This window comes from Neolamprologus brichardi, chromosome 11 (assembly GCF_056152115.1).
Source record: "Neolamprologus brichardi isolate AB-2024 chromosome 11, ASM5615211v1, whole genome shotgun sequence".
NCBI lineage: Eukaryota > Metazoa > Chordata > Actinopteri > Cichliformes > Cichlidae > Neolamprologus > Neolamprologus brichardi.
Window position 1 is genome coordinate 14,593,663 of NC_142114.1, and position 15,128 is coordinate 14,608,790.

Genomic DNA, 15,128 nt, shown 5'->3' on the forward strand with positions numbered 1-15,128 from the left:
AATTCAAGGTTTTTAATTAAATATGCTTCATGTGTGCTGACCTTTTCCAACCTACTATGTGTTTCACAAATGTTAACACAGCACATGTGATTCACTCCAGATGTTGGGTTATCAGTTTTAATGGTTAAGGAAAACCTTTTTAAATTAATTTGGCAGAGGTCTTTATAGCTAATATGCAGTGCAACCGTCATAAATAGACAGAAATTTTAGAAATTTGTCAAAAAATAATTTAAACTAAAATTATATCGTTTATTAATCAAATAATAAACAATTTGGATTTTTACACCCAAATTTGAGCTGGCACATTGGACTTCTATTCAAATTAAAATAATTTTTTGATTTAGGATCTTAATCAAAAATCAAAATTAATGACTTTTTGCAAAACAGTACATTTGCAAATTTTTGACTAACAACGATATTTTGGCATTACAAATATAACTTTGATTAAAGACCTTGCACACATTGGTGTATTGACGATTAAAAACATAAAAAATGATTTTGATAACTACAAATACTGTTAATACATTTGTTAAGCACTGTGTGCAAGAGAATTTCTCCAAGAGAAATTTGATTTCAATTGTTTTTGAAAAACACCAATAAGCTGATAACAATTCCACGTAAAACTGATATTTAAAGGATGGGAAGTATATGAATTAAAGTTTAAAATCACACAATCATGTGGCAGATTGAATTTTTTTACATGTTGTGAATATGCAAAAATTTGAATCTCAAAACGCCATGTTTAAAGGCTTTTTGAGATTAGGGGTTTTTTGTTCTTAGATATCATTTACATTTATATTGGTACAAATGTTTTCCCCCTTTTTTAGTCTTCAGCCTTTTCAACTTTGTTGTATTACTATCACAAATGATCTGTGTACAGTAACAGATAATGTGTCTTCAAACATGAGATATGAATTCATTTCCTGTGATATTTTGCTGTTTCATTAAAAAAGAAAAGTGTTGCAGCTCTTTTGTGGACTCCTTTTAGGAGTTTCCACTTTTTCCTTTCACAGAGGTATACTTTGCATTAAAGTCTATTTTGCCATTATTTAGTGAATATCACGCTTAAATACGACTTGAGTAACGACTTAAACCATAAATATTTTAGAAAAGTGTTTACTGATGGTGTGAATAAATGAGAGGTAGGGTCCTTTTTCTTCCACACATTCTTTTTTCAGCCAGATGAGTTGCACCCTGCTTTTTCTTTTCTTTTCTTTTTTTTTTTTTACAAAAACAAATGTAATAATAATGCTGGTTTAAGACATGCATTGGCTTTCAGACTAACAAAACTGGTCAAAAATAGTAATTTTCTTATTTGGCTCTGAGTTCTTTTTTCTCTTCTTCTTCTTCCATCTCTTTGGATCCTTCTTCTTTTTCGGACTCTATTCGACCTTCCAGATGGCGATCTTGCCGTCACGACGCGCAGAGCCACTGAGGACATATCGATCCTCGGCAGAGCAGAGAGTCTGAATGCTGTCTGAATGGGCCTGCAGCTCCTTTGCTACCGTGTGGCTCTCTATGTCCACTACCAACACTTGGCTACTCAGCTGACCATTACACTGACCCCCAGCATCACTCCTTCCATGACAGCCAACCCAGATCTAAGAATACAAAAGGACATCAATAAAAGGTTTCATTGGATAAATGAAAATTTTTGAATGATTAAAATAACTGAATGGTTAAACCTCACAAGACATGCTGACAACAATAGTAAAAATATCAATACAAAGCAGCAAACACAAGATCATTTCGTGACCTGACATGCTAATCACAGCTCACCTGGTCTTTGACACGAATCATACATGTGACCCCTGAACTTCCAGGCAGGGAGATTATTTTAAATGGATGCCTGTGATTGTTTGTGCGCCAGAGACACAACTCTACTGAGTCTGCACAGCCTGTCCACAGCTGTCTCCGCTGAAACAAACACACAAAACACATGAACAATCCTGTAACTGAATTTCAGTGGCACATTGTTGCATCTACACTGTGACTGAATGCCACCTACTGGCTGAGACATGGATTGACAGAATGAATCACCACTAGCGTTCTTAATTTACAGACATATAAGCAAGGATTGTAAAGTCACCTCTGGTATATAAATGAAGCTGCTGAAACTACTGGGCATGCTCTGTAGGTCCGTATGAAGTGTTATCTTTCTTTGTGGTGTCCAACTCTTTTTCAGTTCCACAATGCCGTCACCACAACCTGCACGAACACACATCCTCAAATCATTATCCAAACACATTTGGCTTAAGGTGGCTTAATGTGTAGACATAATTGATCTACTTAGACCACCAAGAAAAAATGTCAGGCATTGTCCCAGATACCTCTGGGACAATGTATGTAAGCAATGAGAACAAGTAGACTGTCATGCTCCTGGGCCTCCAGCCCAGTGTTTTGTTTTGTTTTTTCTGGACTTATTATAAACTTCCTTGGATTTAAGAAATATGCAAATTCAAGCTCTGTATTACTGGAGTCTGGAGTTCCCTAGTACCGCTGCGTTTTTGTTATTTATATTGTTAATTCTTGGTTCTTGTTTATGTTAGTTCCCTTTTGTGTCCACTCTGTCCTAGTCTCGTCTCCGTGTCTTGTCTCTGTGTTTTGTTACCCTTCTTTTCTCCCCAGTCTTGTCTCCCTGTGTCCTGTCTCCGTGGATGGTTTCCCTGTCTTACCAAGTTGTTACATCTTAAGCCCTGATCCCCGTGTTTGTCCCATCCTGTCCCTGTAGTCATCTCTCTGTGTTTCATCCTGTGTTCATCCTTTTTGTGTCCCCTTAAAGTCTGTTAAGTCTCTGTTTTTATAAGCCTTTCGTCTTGATCAAGCAGGTGTGTCTTAGTCTCTGCCTCAGTGTTTATGCTTCCTGTTTTATTTTGACACTCCGTTGTCTCTTGTGCAATATGTTTGGTTTAACTTGCCATGTCTTTGATTGGCAGCTGTGCTCCCACCTGTTTCCTCTTCACCTGTATGCATTGTCAGCATCTCCCTCATTGTGTGTACACTTTTCTCAGTCTGCTTTTGCGTTTGTAAATTACCATCAACTCTGCTCTGTTATTGCCTGTCTCACGTCCGCTCTGTGACATGGAGCTCTTGAGAGAGAACTCATTACTCTGATACACATAATCAGAAACATTGTTTAAATGAGGGAGAAAGAGGAGACAGTGTGTACTCACAGCACCACAGAGCACTGTTGTGGATCTGTATGGAGGAGAGATAATCACAGCTGAGTAAAAACTGCCGCTTCACTTTAAGACTGGATGAGTCCCATTGCAGGATCATCCCATCGCGGCTGCAGGAGTATGTCAGCAGGCTGGGAAAGAAGGCTCATTTAATACAGCATCACAACATGTTCATCAACACATTGAGACTCACTGTAATAAGACTGCTCTCATTTTTGTGCGTGTGTTGGTTTTTGTGCTTTGTACGAACTACAGATTGACACGTCTCTACCTGTTGGGTTGGTTGCTGGCGTCCACTGCGAGGCCAGTCACTTCATGTCTGTGTTCGGTCAGCTGTTTGTTGCTGGACATGCTGTGAGTGTCGATAATGTAGATTACAGAGTCCTGAGAACCAATCCACACCTGCTCCTGGACCAGTCCTATCATACAGTTCTACACAGAGGATAAGATAAGATGTATTTTATTCATCACAAAGATGCCAAATTTCTTATTTCTACAACAGTTAAGCAGAACAAACATATAACAAATAGTTTAAATAAGAAGATGAGTATGTAGCTCAATCAAATACACTACATATGTCTAAAGGTAAAAACTAATAAGAAATTAGAGAAGAAACAAATGTTCAAATTAAGTATGAATTTAAATTAGAATCTTAAATAATAATAGATAAAAGTAAAAATGTGATGGGAACTTTCATGTAGCTTAATGAAAATCACTATATCTTAGAACACAAAGGCAATACAATGTTGAAATATTGGTATCTGTTTTACTTCTAGTACTATAACCCTGCTCTTTTTGAATAACATTGAATACAGAGAACAACAATAATGAAAACAACTGAATGTTTCACTAAAGCCCTCGACCAAAACAAATGTGTCCATCGACCACGCTTCCTGTGTCCCTTCACATCCTCTGCATGGTGTGATAAACATAGACTGTGGATAAACAATTGGATGTAGCGTCTGGGTCTGAAAAGTGAAGCTAATGTGGAAATGTCCCAGACCTCCTCTCAGCAGAAGGGACACACATGACCCAGCTTTACACTTGCCATGTATTTGTAACTCAGCATGATATTTCTGGCTACACCTGTGGTCTAAAAACTTGCAGCTTGTATGATAATATTGCAAGATGGTCTAAAGTTTGAATCACTGAGTACTATAACAATCTAGCACTGCAAAAACGTATTGCATTTTCAGTATACGAATAACTAAGTCAAACAGTCATGAAACTTTATACACATGTTGTTTGAGATCTATAAGCATGTTTCATTTTCATGGAGAAAATCAGTGGAGAGATACATTAAATAGCTCATAGCTCAAATAGTAAAAGCACGCTTCCTCTCACCAGCTGCGACTGTCCAAGCTGGATACAGTCCTGCAGCATTGACCAACTCGCCGCATCAAATACAACCACCTTACCCCCACTGAGAGCCACCCACAGCTTTGGGTTCATATCACCCACTTTGCCAGTACCAGTCAGCTGACCTGAAATGAGAAAGAAACATTCAAAAAATAAGAAAAAGTGTTCTAAATACATAAAAAAGGATAACAGCAGTCAGTTAACACTGATTTTAAATTCATTAATTAACGCTTATTTCACATTTTCCATACACAGTTTTTTACATAACTATATCACATGGTAATAGCTGTTTTATATAGTTGTACAAATATCAGATCCTCTTCAAAATAGTGTGTATGGATAACCAATGTTGATATTGACAAAATATAAATAGGTTTAGTGATATTCTGTTGTAAAGGTAAGTAGCCTCCCCCTCATTTCAATGATACCTGGAGTGTAAAGCAGCACATGTACGGTCTGTGGCTCAGCCAGGTCCAATGATGGGTTGATCTTGTGTTTGAGAGTCTCTGAGGTAGTTTTAGGCACTATCATAGGCACTGGCCAGAGACAAAAACACGATAAACAAATATAAACAGCATATACTGAACATACTCTTCTATATTTATTTATTTTTTCTTTTATCAAAATTACATAATTTGACAGAAACAGTCAAAAACAAAACAAAACAACAAATTCAGAGCCCAGACCTTCTTGTCTGATTTTATTAAAGTAAGCCAGCTTTGCAGCAGCAGTGATGGATCTCTGATTCTGCAGGCAGCCTGTGACAGCATCTATTAGCAGAACGTTGGTCAGAGCCTGAGTCATGTACTGAGGGTCCTAGAGACACAAAGTGAGATTAAAAACCTAAAATAATAACAAAAGGATTAAAAGAAGGGGTAAGGCAGGTTGCACTTAAGAACAGAAAAGTTATGGCAAACCAACAGAGTAGCTAAATCAGTAACACTGCAGCAAAAGCTATAAAAATACTGGCGACCAGTGGCGACCCATCAGCCTCCTAGTAGATACACATATGGTATCAATTTTAAAATGTTAGGTGACTTATTTCTTGAGTTGTTACAAGATTTTGAGGTCAGCGTCACTGAGATTCAAACTCATGAGAGATTTTTAGTAGATACAGGTGTGGAATCAAATTCAAGTCCTACCCCACTTTGTTCTTGAGTTATCAAACTAACAAACTTGGGTGTCCACATTGCCTGCCCACTCGCCAGGCACGGTGATGACAATACCCCATCAGCCTTTTATGGCTGGCAGGTAAAAAGTATAATTTAGACGCAGCATGCAAGCAGCAGCCAAACGTCTGGCTGACAACTTGAAGGACAGTAAATCCTCGATCCTCAGCATTACATAGATGTGGACTGGGAAGGTACGTCTAATAAAATCACATCTGTTAAACTGTTTTAAGATCATTTGAGTTTTCTGCACCTTGTGTTGATCTGCCATCTTGCGTCCAGCCCACATCTCTTTGATCACAAGGTTCCAAAGCTCAGTCTCTGTTTTTAGGTTGGCCTCAAACACTTCAGGCCTGCTGGATGTCTGGATACGAAGGGATGGAATACGAACGAGCAGAAAGGGAACTGAGGTAATTTTTACCTCCTGTAAGAGATTATTTATTTATTAACAGATGAGAATGAGAACACACAAGGCACAATTATCAAAAAATAGTCCTAAAGATGCTACTTGACCTGTATATCTCTGAACTTTGTGATTTCTAAGAAACCGGGCCGTCCTTCAGTGAGCAAAAACAGGCGTTTCTGCGTCATGGCGATTTTACCAACGCCGTGGGAAGTCTTGACACAGGAGGACAACTTGTAGACACACTCATTATTGTCAAGTCGGTCAATTACATCAGAGGGCAGGTTGACATCTTGTGCTTCAGCTTCCATCTCTTTCCAGAATGTGTAGAAGACTCTGAAAAGTTCAGGGTCCACCTGCTTTGGCTGACCTCGGACAGAGGGGTGTGCATACGCAACTAGATGCAAACAGGCAGAGATATAGAAGACAAAGACAACCAATCTTACAATCTTAAAGTGATCCAAACCAAAATTTCAATGGTTTTTCCTTTGCACATTTATCCACAGCTTTACCAAGAGCTGTGGATAAATGAGGCAAACCAAAAACATACCCATGCTAAGGTCCACTGCTTTGGTGCACAGCTGAAAACATCTGTTCTAAAGACGACCGGCATAATACCACACCATGAGCAATAAATTTTCACACTCAGCACTGAAACAGTTAGCATTTGGAGTCATGTTCTTCCACCACAGAGGCCAATATTTACTGCCCTTTTAGCTCTTTTGTTGTTGTTGTTGTTTGCTAGCTCCCTGGGTTTTGCTAGCATTGCTTCTTGCCCAGCATCCAGCTGCCCCACAACCCTGAAATCACTAAGCAGTTACAAAAACTGATAAATGGGAAGCTTTGGTTTGTTCACAGAGTTTCTTTTTATATGCATTAGCGTACAGTTTTTAATTTCAGCACTTGATAAGAGTAAAGAGAATGATCTTAAACTATTAAAGTCTCGGTTGTACAAACCAAAACTATGGCCTAAAAGACTGACTGAGACAGATATGCAAATCAGAATCTTTTTAATCTTCTTAATTTCTTCGTTAAGATGTAATCTATAGATAAAGGATTATACTAGATCATCTGACAGCTGCTTGAGTTAATCATAATGGCAACTCTGGAGCGTTAATGGAGAAAATAATTAGTGTAAGTAACTTCTGTGTCCATCTTATCAGGTCATCTAATAAAATGACTTGAAAAATGTCTTGGACATTCACAAGCCAATTGTGCACCGCAGCATTTTAGTGAATTCCCTTGGCTTGCACTCCTGATTACAAATACACACGTAACAGTTTTAATTCTGAGGGATCTTGAGGTTACACACAGCTCATAAGAGAAAGCTTCAAAAAGCAGAAGGCAGCTTTTCTGTTTGACTTACTGTCAGTGAGAGCATCAAATAAACGCTGTATGGTCGCCACATCTCTAACAATCCTACACTCTTGAACGCATCGCATAAACTCCTCCTGATACAGAGGCTTACAGGGAAGCTGAAACTTCTTTACATGGTCATCAGGCTCCACCAGCGGCTTCTCATTGTCTGTCTTAACCTAAGGCAGAAAAAAAAGACAACATCACTGCTTCATCACCAGCAGGTGCGGAACTTCAACCACGATGAAAACGTGCGTGAACCGACCTTGAGGATGAGTCTCTTGAGTTCAGGCCGCCTTTGAGCTTGTTGTCTCTCATCTCTTTGCAGCGAGTCTATGAGCCATGTGACCAAGCTAGTGGGAAAAATTGCAGTGTCGGTCTTATTGAGGTTTTGGAAGTCGCTCAGTGCGTCCAGTCGCCGCGAACACAGTGTGTTGATTAAACCACGCAAGTAGTAGTATCTGCAGGAGAAAACTTATTTTATTCATGTCTCAGGTCACTGGTGTCAGCAACAGCACTGAAAAGCTTTATAAAAGAATAAAGAACAGGGAAAGCTGATTCTAAGCAGCGGGAAGCACATAAATATAGATATAGGTGTATATAATATAATATATAGGTGCGTATAAAGAATAACAAGAGAATACCTGGCCAGCATGGCAGAGTTCTCACTTTGGACAGAGAAAATGGCTTTTCCGAGCTGCTGGATGAGCTCAATGTAATAACTTTGGACAGAGTGGAAGGACAGAGATGCTGGGAAGTCTGGAAGTTTGAACACCTTTATAGGTTTTGGAGTTGTGCTTGGTGCTGGTAGAGACAAAAAACACAAAGGGGAGGACGGCAGATTAGACAGATTTTCTTTGTCTTGACAGTGTTTCCTTCATTAAATCAGTCAATCAAGTATTATATCTAACTGGATATTAACCCCTGGGGTCTCACCGGGGTCAGATATGAGGATCTTGGAGAGCGGTGTGTTTCTTTGGAAGCCGATAATCTTATCTTCTCTCAAGTTAGGGAGACTCATGCCCAGTCTCTTACTCAGCCTCGTCTCTGTGATGGAGCCCTTTCTCCTGGCTTGAATCTGCTGCATGGTGGGTCTGTGTGGGGCTTCAACCATGGCCTTCATCCTAGAGGATGGAGGATAGAGACAAAAGAGTGCTGCAGAAAAAGTGTTCACCTGAACATTTACCAGCAGTGTATTTGTCATATACTGAACATAATCAGTTATATATTTGTAATAAGCACATCCATCGTAACTTTATATCTGAATATATTTTTACTTTCCAATTTAACAGGTACATGTAAGTAAAGCTGATACAGCCAAACGCAACGTCCCTGTAACAGATCCTAACTTGATGAAGGTTGTGGTGCTTCTGAGTTTTTCCAAGAGCGGTTTGACAACCAGATTTGTGCCTCTTTTAATATTATCAGTTACCTCGATGCTTATTAGATTAAAAAAATGTACATACTTTTGCATCTCAGAACGAGTGCTTAGCTCCATTCGTGCAAAGCTATCCATATTCCTGTTGAGACGATCCTTGAGAAATGAATGGAAGATATGCGTCTCCAGCACCTGCAACACAGTCCTGTCAGTTCTTTTAAGGATGCGTAACCTCTCCAGCATCAGTGTCTGTTGAAAGATGCCGGCTGATCTGTCGCCCTTCTAAGCAAAGCAGCACCGAGTCAGCCTTTACCTTCTTATAAAAAAGTTGCTCAGCTGGCTCTCTGGTTTTCAGGAACTCTTCACTGTGAAACACTCGATGTTCATAATTCAGATGACTGCTCACATCCCTGTTACACACACACATACACATCATCAAAATATTAACACATATTTAAAAGAAGCCTCCCACCAACAGTGGACTGATCAGTAAATTCAGAACCTGAAAATGTTGACAATTAATTCCAGTGCAATCCTCTGGATGTCGTTGTTAAGGCTGCGTTGCCACGTTCGCCTCTGTGCCCGCTGTTCACTGATGTCAGTGCAACTTGCATGGTGGCACTGATCCAAGTCAAAATGTATTCGCAATAACTTACACCTGCAAAATAAATTCAAGTTAAGTGAAAGTACACCCTCAAACCCTCATCAGGTTCTTATCAAGGTCTACACCATGTTGCTACTTATTTACCTAATCCAGAATGCAGAAGCAGTGTGTGAAAAACTAAGTACACCCTTACTCTACTACAGCCAGTTGCTGCTAATCTAATGCACTTCCAAGATCATCAACAAATGTGAGCATCTCTATAAAAGCAGATGTTTTGGCAGTTTGCAGGTCTGGAGTACTCAGCTGTATGTTATTAAAATGCTAAAGGAAAGGCAACAGCAATGATCTTAAAGAAGCGCCTGCTACTACCCATCAGTCACAGAAGGGTTTAAAGCAATTTCCAAACAATTTAAAGTCCATCATCCTACAGGAAGAAAGATTATTTATAAGTGAAAAACTTTCAAGACAGTTGCCAATCTTCTCAGGAGTTGACATCCCAGCAAATTCACCCAATTGTCACATTGTGCAGTGCTCAAAGAAAGTGCCAATAACTCAAGCGCTGCATCTCAAACTCAGGTTAGATGTTAAAGTTCATGACAGCAAAATTAGAAAAAGACTGAACAGAGGTTTCAATATAAAAACTCTTTTTCTATTTAGAAAAATAAGGCAGCACAGTCACCACAAGGCTTCTGGCACAGTGTCCTTTGGACAAAGGACCAAAGAGGAAATGTTTGACCATAATGCAGATTAATATTAATAATGAAAACCAAATTGAGCATATTAGCACAAACACCCTAAGACAACGATCAAGCACGGTGGTGGAGGGGTGATGCTTTGGGCTTATTTTGCACCCACGGGAACTGAGCATCTTGCAGTCACTGAGCTGAACTCCTCTGTATACTGAAGCATTCTAGCATCAAATGTGAGGCCAACCGTTAGCTGCCCAATAGCTAAAGATGGTTCTACAAGTTTTTGAATCATAAGGTGTACTTAGCTTTTACTCACCGCTACTGGATCTTGGCTTAGTTTGTAATAAACGATGACACAGAGTAATATGTTCTTGTTCATCTGAGGTTGTAACTAAATAACTGTAAGACCTACTTAGGATGAGATGGTTTGTTTTTTAATTATGTACTTAAATTTAAAGTCTTACAATAAAAAGAGGGTGTACTTTGGTTTTCACATGACTGTAAGACTCTGACTTTTTAATCATTACCTGGTATTACAGCATAGTATTTACTTTAACAGTTCTTGGCAGTAAAATAAAGTACCTCTGTGTGAAGCAGTGTGCAGCAACTGGAGGAATGTCCGGTAGGTTAACAGTATCAAAAGTAGAAGTGCTGAGACTTCCATTATCAATGTTAATTAAGATCAGATCATCTGTTTCCTGTAGAACACAGTAACATAAACCGGGTTCAAACAATTATAGAACTACTAAATTATATTTGAGCTTGGGGGTAACTCCATTTCTTAACCTTATCCTTTACAAGAGGTGGACGAATTGATGGGAAATTAGAGAAGGTTATGTACTTACAGCTGATACGTCTGCAAAATGACTGAGATGGCAGCCCATAAGAAAGGCTGTAGGAGCCATTAGAAAGTCCAGCATGCCTTTAGCCAGGACAGGAACATATGGGTGCTGCCACAGCAGAGGCTGGAAGAGTTATTAGACACGCAAGGAAGAAATGAATGGACCAAAGATTAAGGAGCGGATGGCTTTATTATGGACTGACTAGTGTTGACACTTTTTAGACATAATAATTTAGGTTTTCTATACAGAAGCTCTAAAGTTTAATATATGTGACTTTTTTAATGCTTAAAGGGAAATTAATAATTGAGTTATCCATTTTTTATATCCCTTACTGTAATTTGGTGTAACATTAATACCAATTAACATCCATCATCCAGACACACTCATTTAGATAAGAGGAATTTCATTTTTGCAAATTTTATGAAATACCCATATTCCCAAGGTTTCCAGCTGCACCCTTCCTTTTAACTGTGGCACTGACCCTTTAAGACTTTGATTGTAACTCTCAATACTTTATATTTTTTTAAAAGGATGGAATTAATAAGTATTCCATGCTTATACTAACTCTAGACCCTTGAAGATATGCTGTGGATTTTGATCTAACCTGCAGAAACAACAACAAGCTCTCTGCCATCAGCGTGAGTCTCGCCCAGTCAGCAGAAAATAACACCACCCGCTGCTCCTGCAAGAGACATGACAGCACCTACAGGGCGGGAGACAGAAGAACAGAAACAGAGGGAGGGAAGTGGAAATGAATGTGAGTCTCCACTTGTTCGATTAACACAAACACAAAACAATGTGTGTGGTACCTGCAGCAGCTGCTGTGGCCTGAAGCAAAGGAAGGGCAGGTGGAGGTCTAAATCTATAACCGGGTGGTCCTTGTCTTCTCTGGAGGGCAGTATGATGGTCAGAGGACGTATTGTAAACATCTGTAAAACATGTGGATATGAATGTAGTGCACTGTGCTGGATACACTGGCCTACTCTGAGCTCCAGATTTTGAAGACTCTTAAAGACAAATTTTAAAGTCTTTATTTAAGCCGATTACAAACACACACAAACCAAGTGCAGCTGTCCAGGAGGTGGAATTGGCACAAGTGTCAGTTTGGCCGCAAACTCCTTCACTCTCTCTTCCATGTCTGACAATCGACAGGTTCTCAGCTGGATTAAAAGACTAGCAAATCAACAGAAAGAGTCAGACGAGAAGAAGGTTCTCTAACCTGCCATAACCACACTTCTGACTGTCAGATTTCTTACAGCTATTTTTAAACTCAAGAGTCAAAAATGTCACAAAAACCTCTTTTTGATCTTAGGAATTTAATTTGCTGAGTAATTAGGTTCAGTTCTCGGGTTTCTTACCATGAAAGACAGTCTTTGAGTGCAGTGAAGTAAGGATGCTTGGAAATGACACAGATGCTGTAGGCACAGAAGAGTTTAGGACACTTTGAAGACCCTCTACCATTTCGATAGAGAGACATCCCTTCCTGTGGAAACACAGATAATCCAACAGGGACTTATTTTCTTTTAAGGGCTTTGTTAGTTTCATGAAACATTACAGTACACTGCACACATGCTGACTGCTTATATTATTATTATACTATCATATGCAGTATTATGTGTAAGTAATACGTACCAGTATTGGACGGTAACACTGCATTACTACTCCATGGGTCTTGTTGCCAAGGATGTCTGTGAAAACCAGGAAGTGGAATTGTTCCTCTTTCTGTTCACTGGTTACTTGGAGGCCACCTGGTTAAAAAATGGAAATGTACATGTACGCTGTGTTTTATGAATACAATGTGTCATTATAGTACTGCTACAGCACACACAGCTAGAAGGCACATGTACAAAATCTCTGAAAAACTCTATAATTAAAATATAATGATATTTAAGAGAAGACTGTTGGTGTTTTGATGATATTTAGGTGCAGTATATACAGTACAGTGCAAAAGTCTTGAGCCACCCATATTTCTTCATTCCTTATATTTTGCTAGAAAAACAGGGAACAGGTGCAGAAATGTGTTGAAACATGCAAACATGAATGGACATACAGTATATAAGGCAAAACCAGAGTTTGTACTATTCTAATGATCTGGTGTTGCATGGTGGATCAAAATAACATGCAGTTAGAAACAACGAAAGCACCTCCACCATTTTTTACCGATGCCTGTAGACACTCACTGTTGTACTTCTCTCCTGTTCTCCTCCGTAGATTCACTCTATCAGAGCGGTTGCCACTGATTTTCGCTGCAGTTCTTGAGTAATTTGACACACCTGAGGCTTTTCTCCCTGTTTCCTTTCCTGAAGAAAGGCTTCTTAACAGCCACCCTGCCACAGAGACCGTAGATGGACCAGCTGAAAGGCCAGATGCATCTCTGAGTCCGTGTGTCAGGTCTTTGGTGGATTTTTTCTTATTTCATAAGGATGTGACTTTCATATGTTGTAGACTGTTTTTAGGTCTACCACTTCTTTTGTACTCCACTTGTCCATCCATCCATTCATTCACTTCCGCTTATCCTTTTCAGGGTCGCGGGGGGCACTGGAGCCTATCCCAGCTGTCATAGGGCGAGAGGCAGGGTACACCCTGGGTAAGTTCGGTGAGATAGATACCACGGTGGCCTTGTCAGAGGGGTAGGCAAACCCAGAGTTTGCTCCCCCAAAGTCAACGGGGCTCTGTCTGGCAAACATGGTTTCTCGAACCCTCACCCCGGTCCATATTTGCATCCAGAAAGCCTCACCCTGGTCAACAGGACTCAGTAGCCCCGAGTGAGTGCTCTCGCACGCAAGCAGTGGTACCGCTGCCCCCGAGGGGCTACCTGGTTGAACCTGCCAGTAGCATATGCTCAAGACCATATACAAATGTTTGTTGTAAGTTTGCCAGTGTCCGCCATCTGAATGTTTCATCCCCATTAAAAAAACCATTACCATGTTCCAGTGGACGTCAGTAACATGAGCTTTCATCTTGCATTGTGTATGTGTATATGTACTATACGTGTGAGTGTGTCGTCTTAGTGTGTCTTTGTGTGTGACGTTGTGTGTGCTATGGAAAACCTTTTACCGGGGAAGCAGAGCTGAGGTAAAGCCATGAGATCGATGTTTTTAGGTACACTGACATCTTCTATTCCTCCTCTTCGACCTGCTTCCTCTCCACCTGCAAAAAGGCAGCTGGTTGGAGAGACATAAAAACTCCAAGACACAAAAAATCTATGGTAAGATAGGTAAAATTAAGAAATACGATATTAAAGATCAATAATTGTTTTGTATTTAATAATAAAGTGTTTTTTTCTCATGTTCCAGCTGATGTATTTATGGGTCAAATGTAGCAGACCTTGACTGGGTGTTGGTGCAACTGAAGGAGGCAGTTCTCTCTTTTTCCTGATAAAAGAGCGCCGCAGCTTCCCATGTGATCTCAGCATTTCACTTTCAGCCTGTGTTCTGCTAACAAAAGGTGGCGCCAAGACTGAAAGAACCTCCGGCTCCAACAGGAGGTGTTCGAGAGTTTCATCATCATTAATGGTCTGAGTGGGGCAGAAGATGGGAAAGATTTAAGAGGGTGGGAAGGGGGAGGAGAGTCCTTTCTCATACTGTACCTAAACTAGAACTTTGCTGATATAACCAGTAAAGGTTTCTGTTTATCATTACATCACCCTTTTATCAGTTTATAGTAAATTACTTATGTCAAACATTTGTGTATCAGAGTGTATTTTAAGGCAAAAACCTGGCAGATTTCCTGGAGTTTGTCACTGGATGCTCCAACTACCACACAGGCTTCCAGCAGAGCAGGCGGCAAAGAGTCTGCCATCTCTGAAACCAATCCACGACCTGGGTGAATACACCTGACCAAGGGTCTACTCAGATGTGCTGGATCTAGAGAAATAGAGAGGCAGGCTAGAGTAAAATAAGGTAGAAATTAGATACACATGAGGAGGTAAAGATAGAAGACAAAATATACACTTGTTTGTGTAGTAATAAATCAAACAGTTGTCTAAGCTCTCTCGTCATCCTTCTCTTTAAAAACAACACTTCTCAGCTAAATAAAGCTATAACACATGACCGAGCGGCTGTTCCAGCTCATTATTAGAGTCGCTGTTTTTGTTAGCATCATAAGAAAAATGGCTCCGATGAAAACTTCTCAGAAACCAGTGAGACA

The 15,128-nt window shown here is 39.8% G+C and overlaps 1 protein-coding gene across 2 annotated transcripts; it reads right to left on the reverse strand.

Annotated features, from left to right (window-relative positions):
* Nucleotides 1-1,276: 1,276 nt before the first annotated feature.
* LOC102775645 (DENN domain-containing protein 3-like) lies at nt 1,277-14,780 on the reverse strand. Of its 2 annotated transcripts, none has more exons than XM_087847771.1 (27): nt 14,697-14,780; nt 14,307-14,496; nt 14,037-14,129; nt 12,612-12,727; nt 12,338-12,462; nt 12,041-12,152; nt 11,789-11,908; nt 11,584-11,682; nt 10,983-11,102; nt 10,720-10,835; nt 9,347-9,502; nt 9,158-9,254; nt 8,933-9,036; nt 8,403-8,590; nt 8,111-8,270; nt 7,732-7,927; nt 7,477-7,645; nt 6,221-6,480; nt 5,961-6,131; nt 5,225-5,354; nt 4,967-5,074; nt 4,524-4,663; nt 3,451-3,611; nt 3,174-3,310; nt 2,090-2,208; nt 1,780-1,917; nt 1,277-1,601 (listed from the first exon to the last, which is right to left on the reverse strand). In XM_087847771.1, exons 1-27 carry the CDS (start codon nt 14,778-14,780, stop codon nt 1,383-1,385), a joined length of 3,828 nt encoding a protein of 1,275 aa, XP_087703897.1. In that variant the 3' UTR covers nt 1,277-1,382. The 2 variants fall into 2 exon arrangements, with proteins under 2 accessions (XP_087703897.1, XP_087703896.1); XM_087847770.1 differs by having other exon boundaries at nt 6,221-6,507.
* Nucleotides 14,781-15,128: the final 348 nt, after the last annotated feature.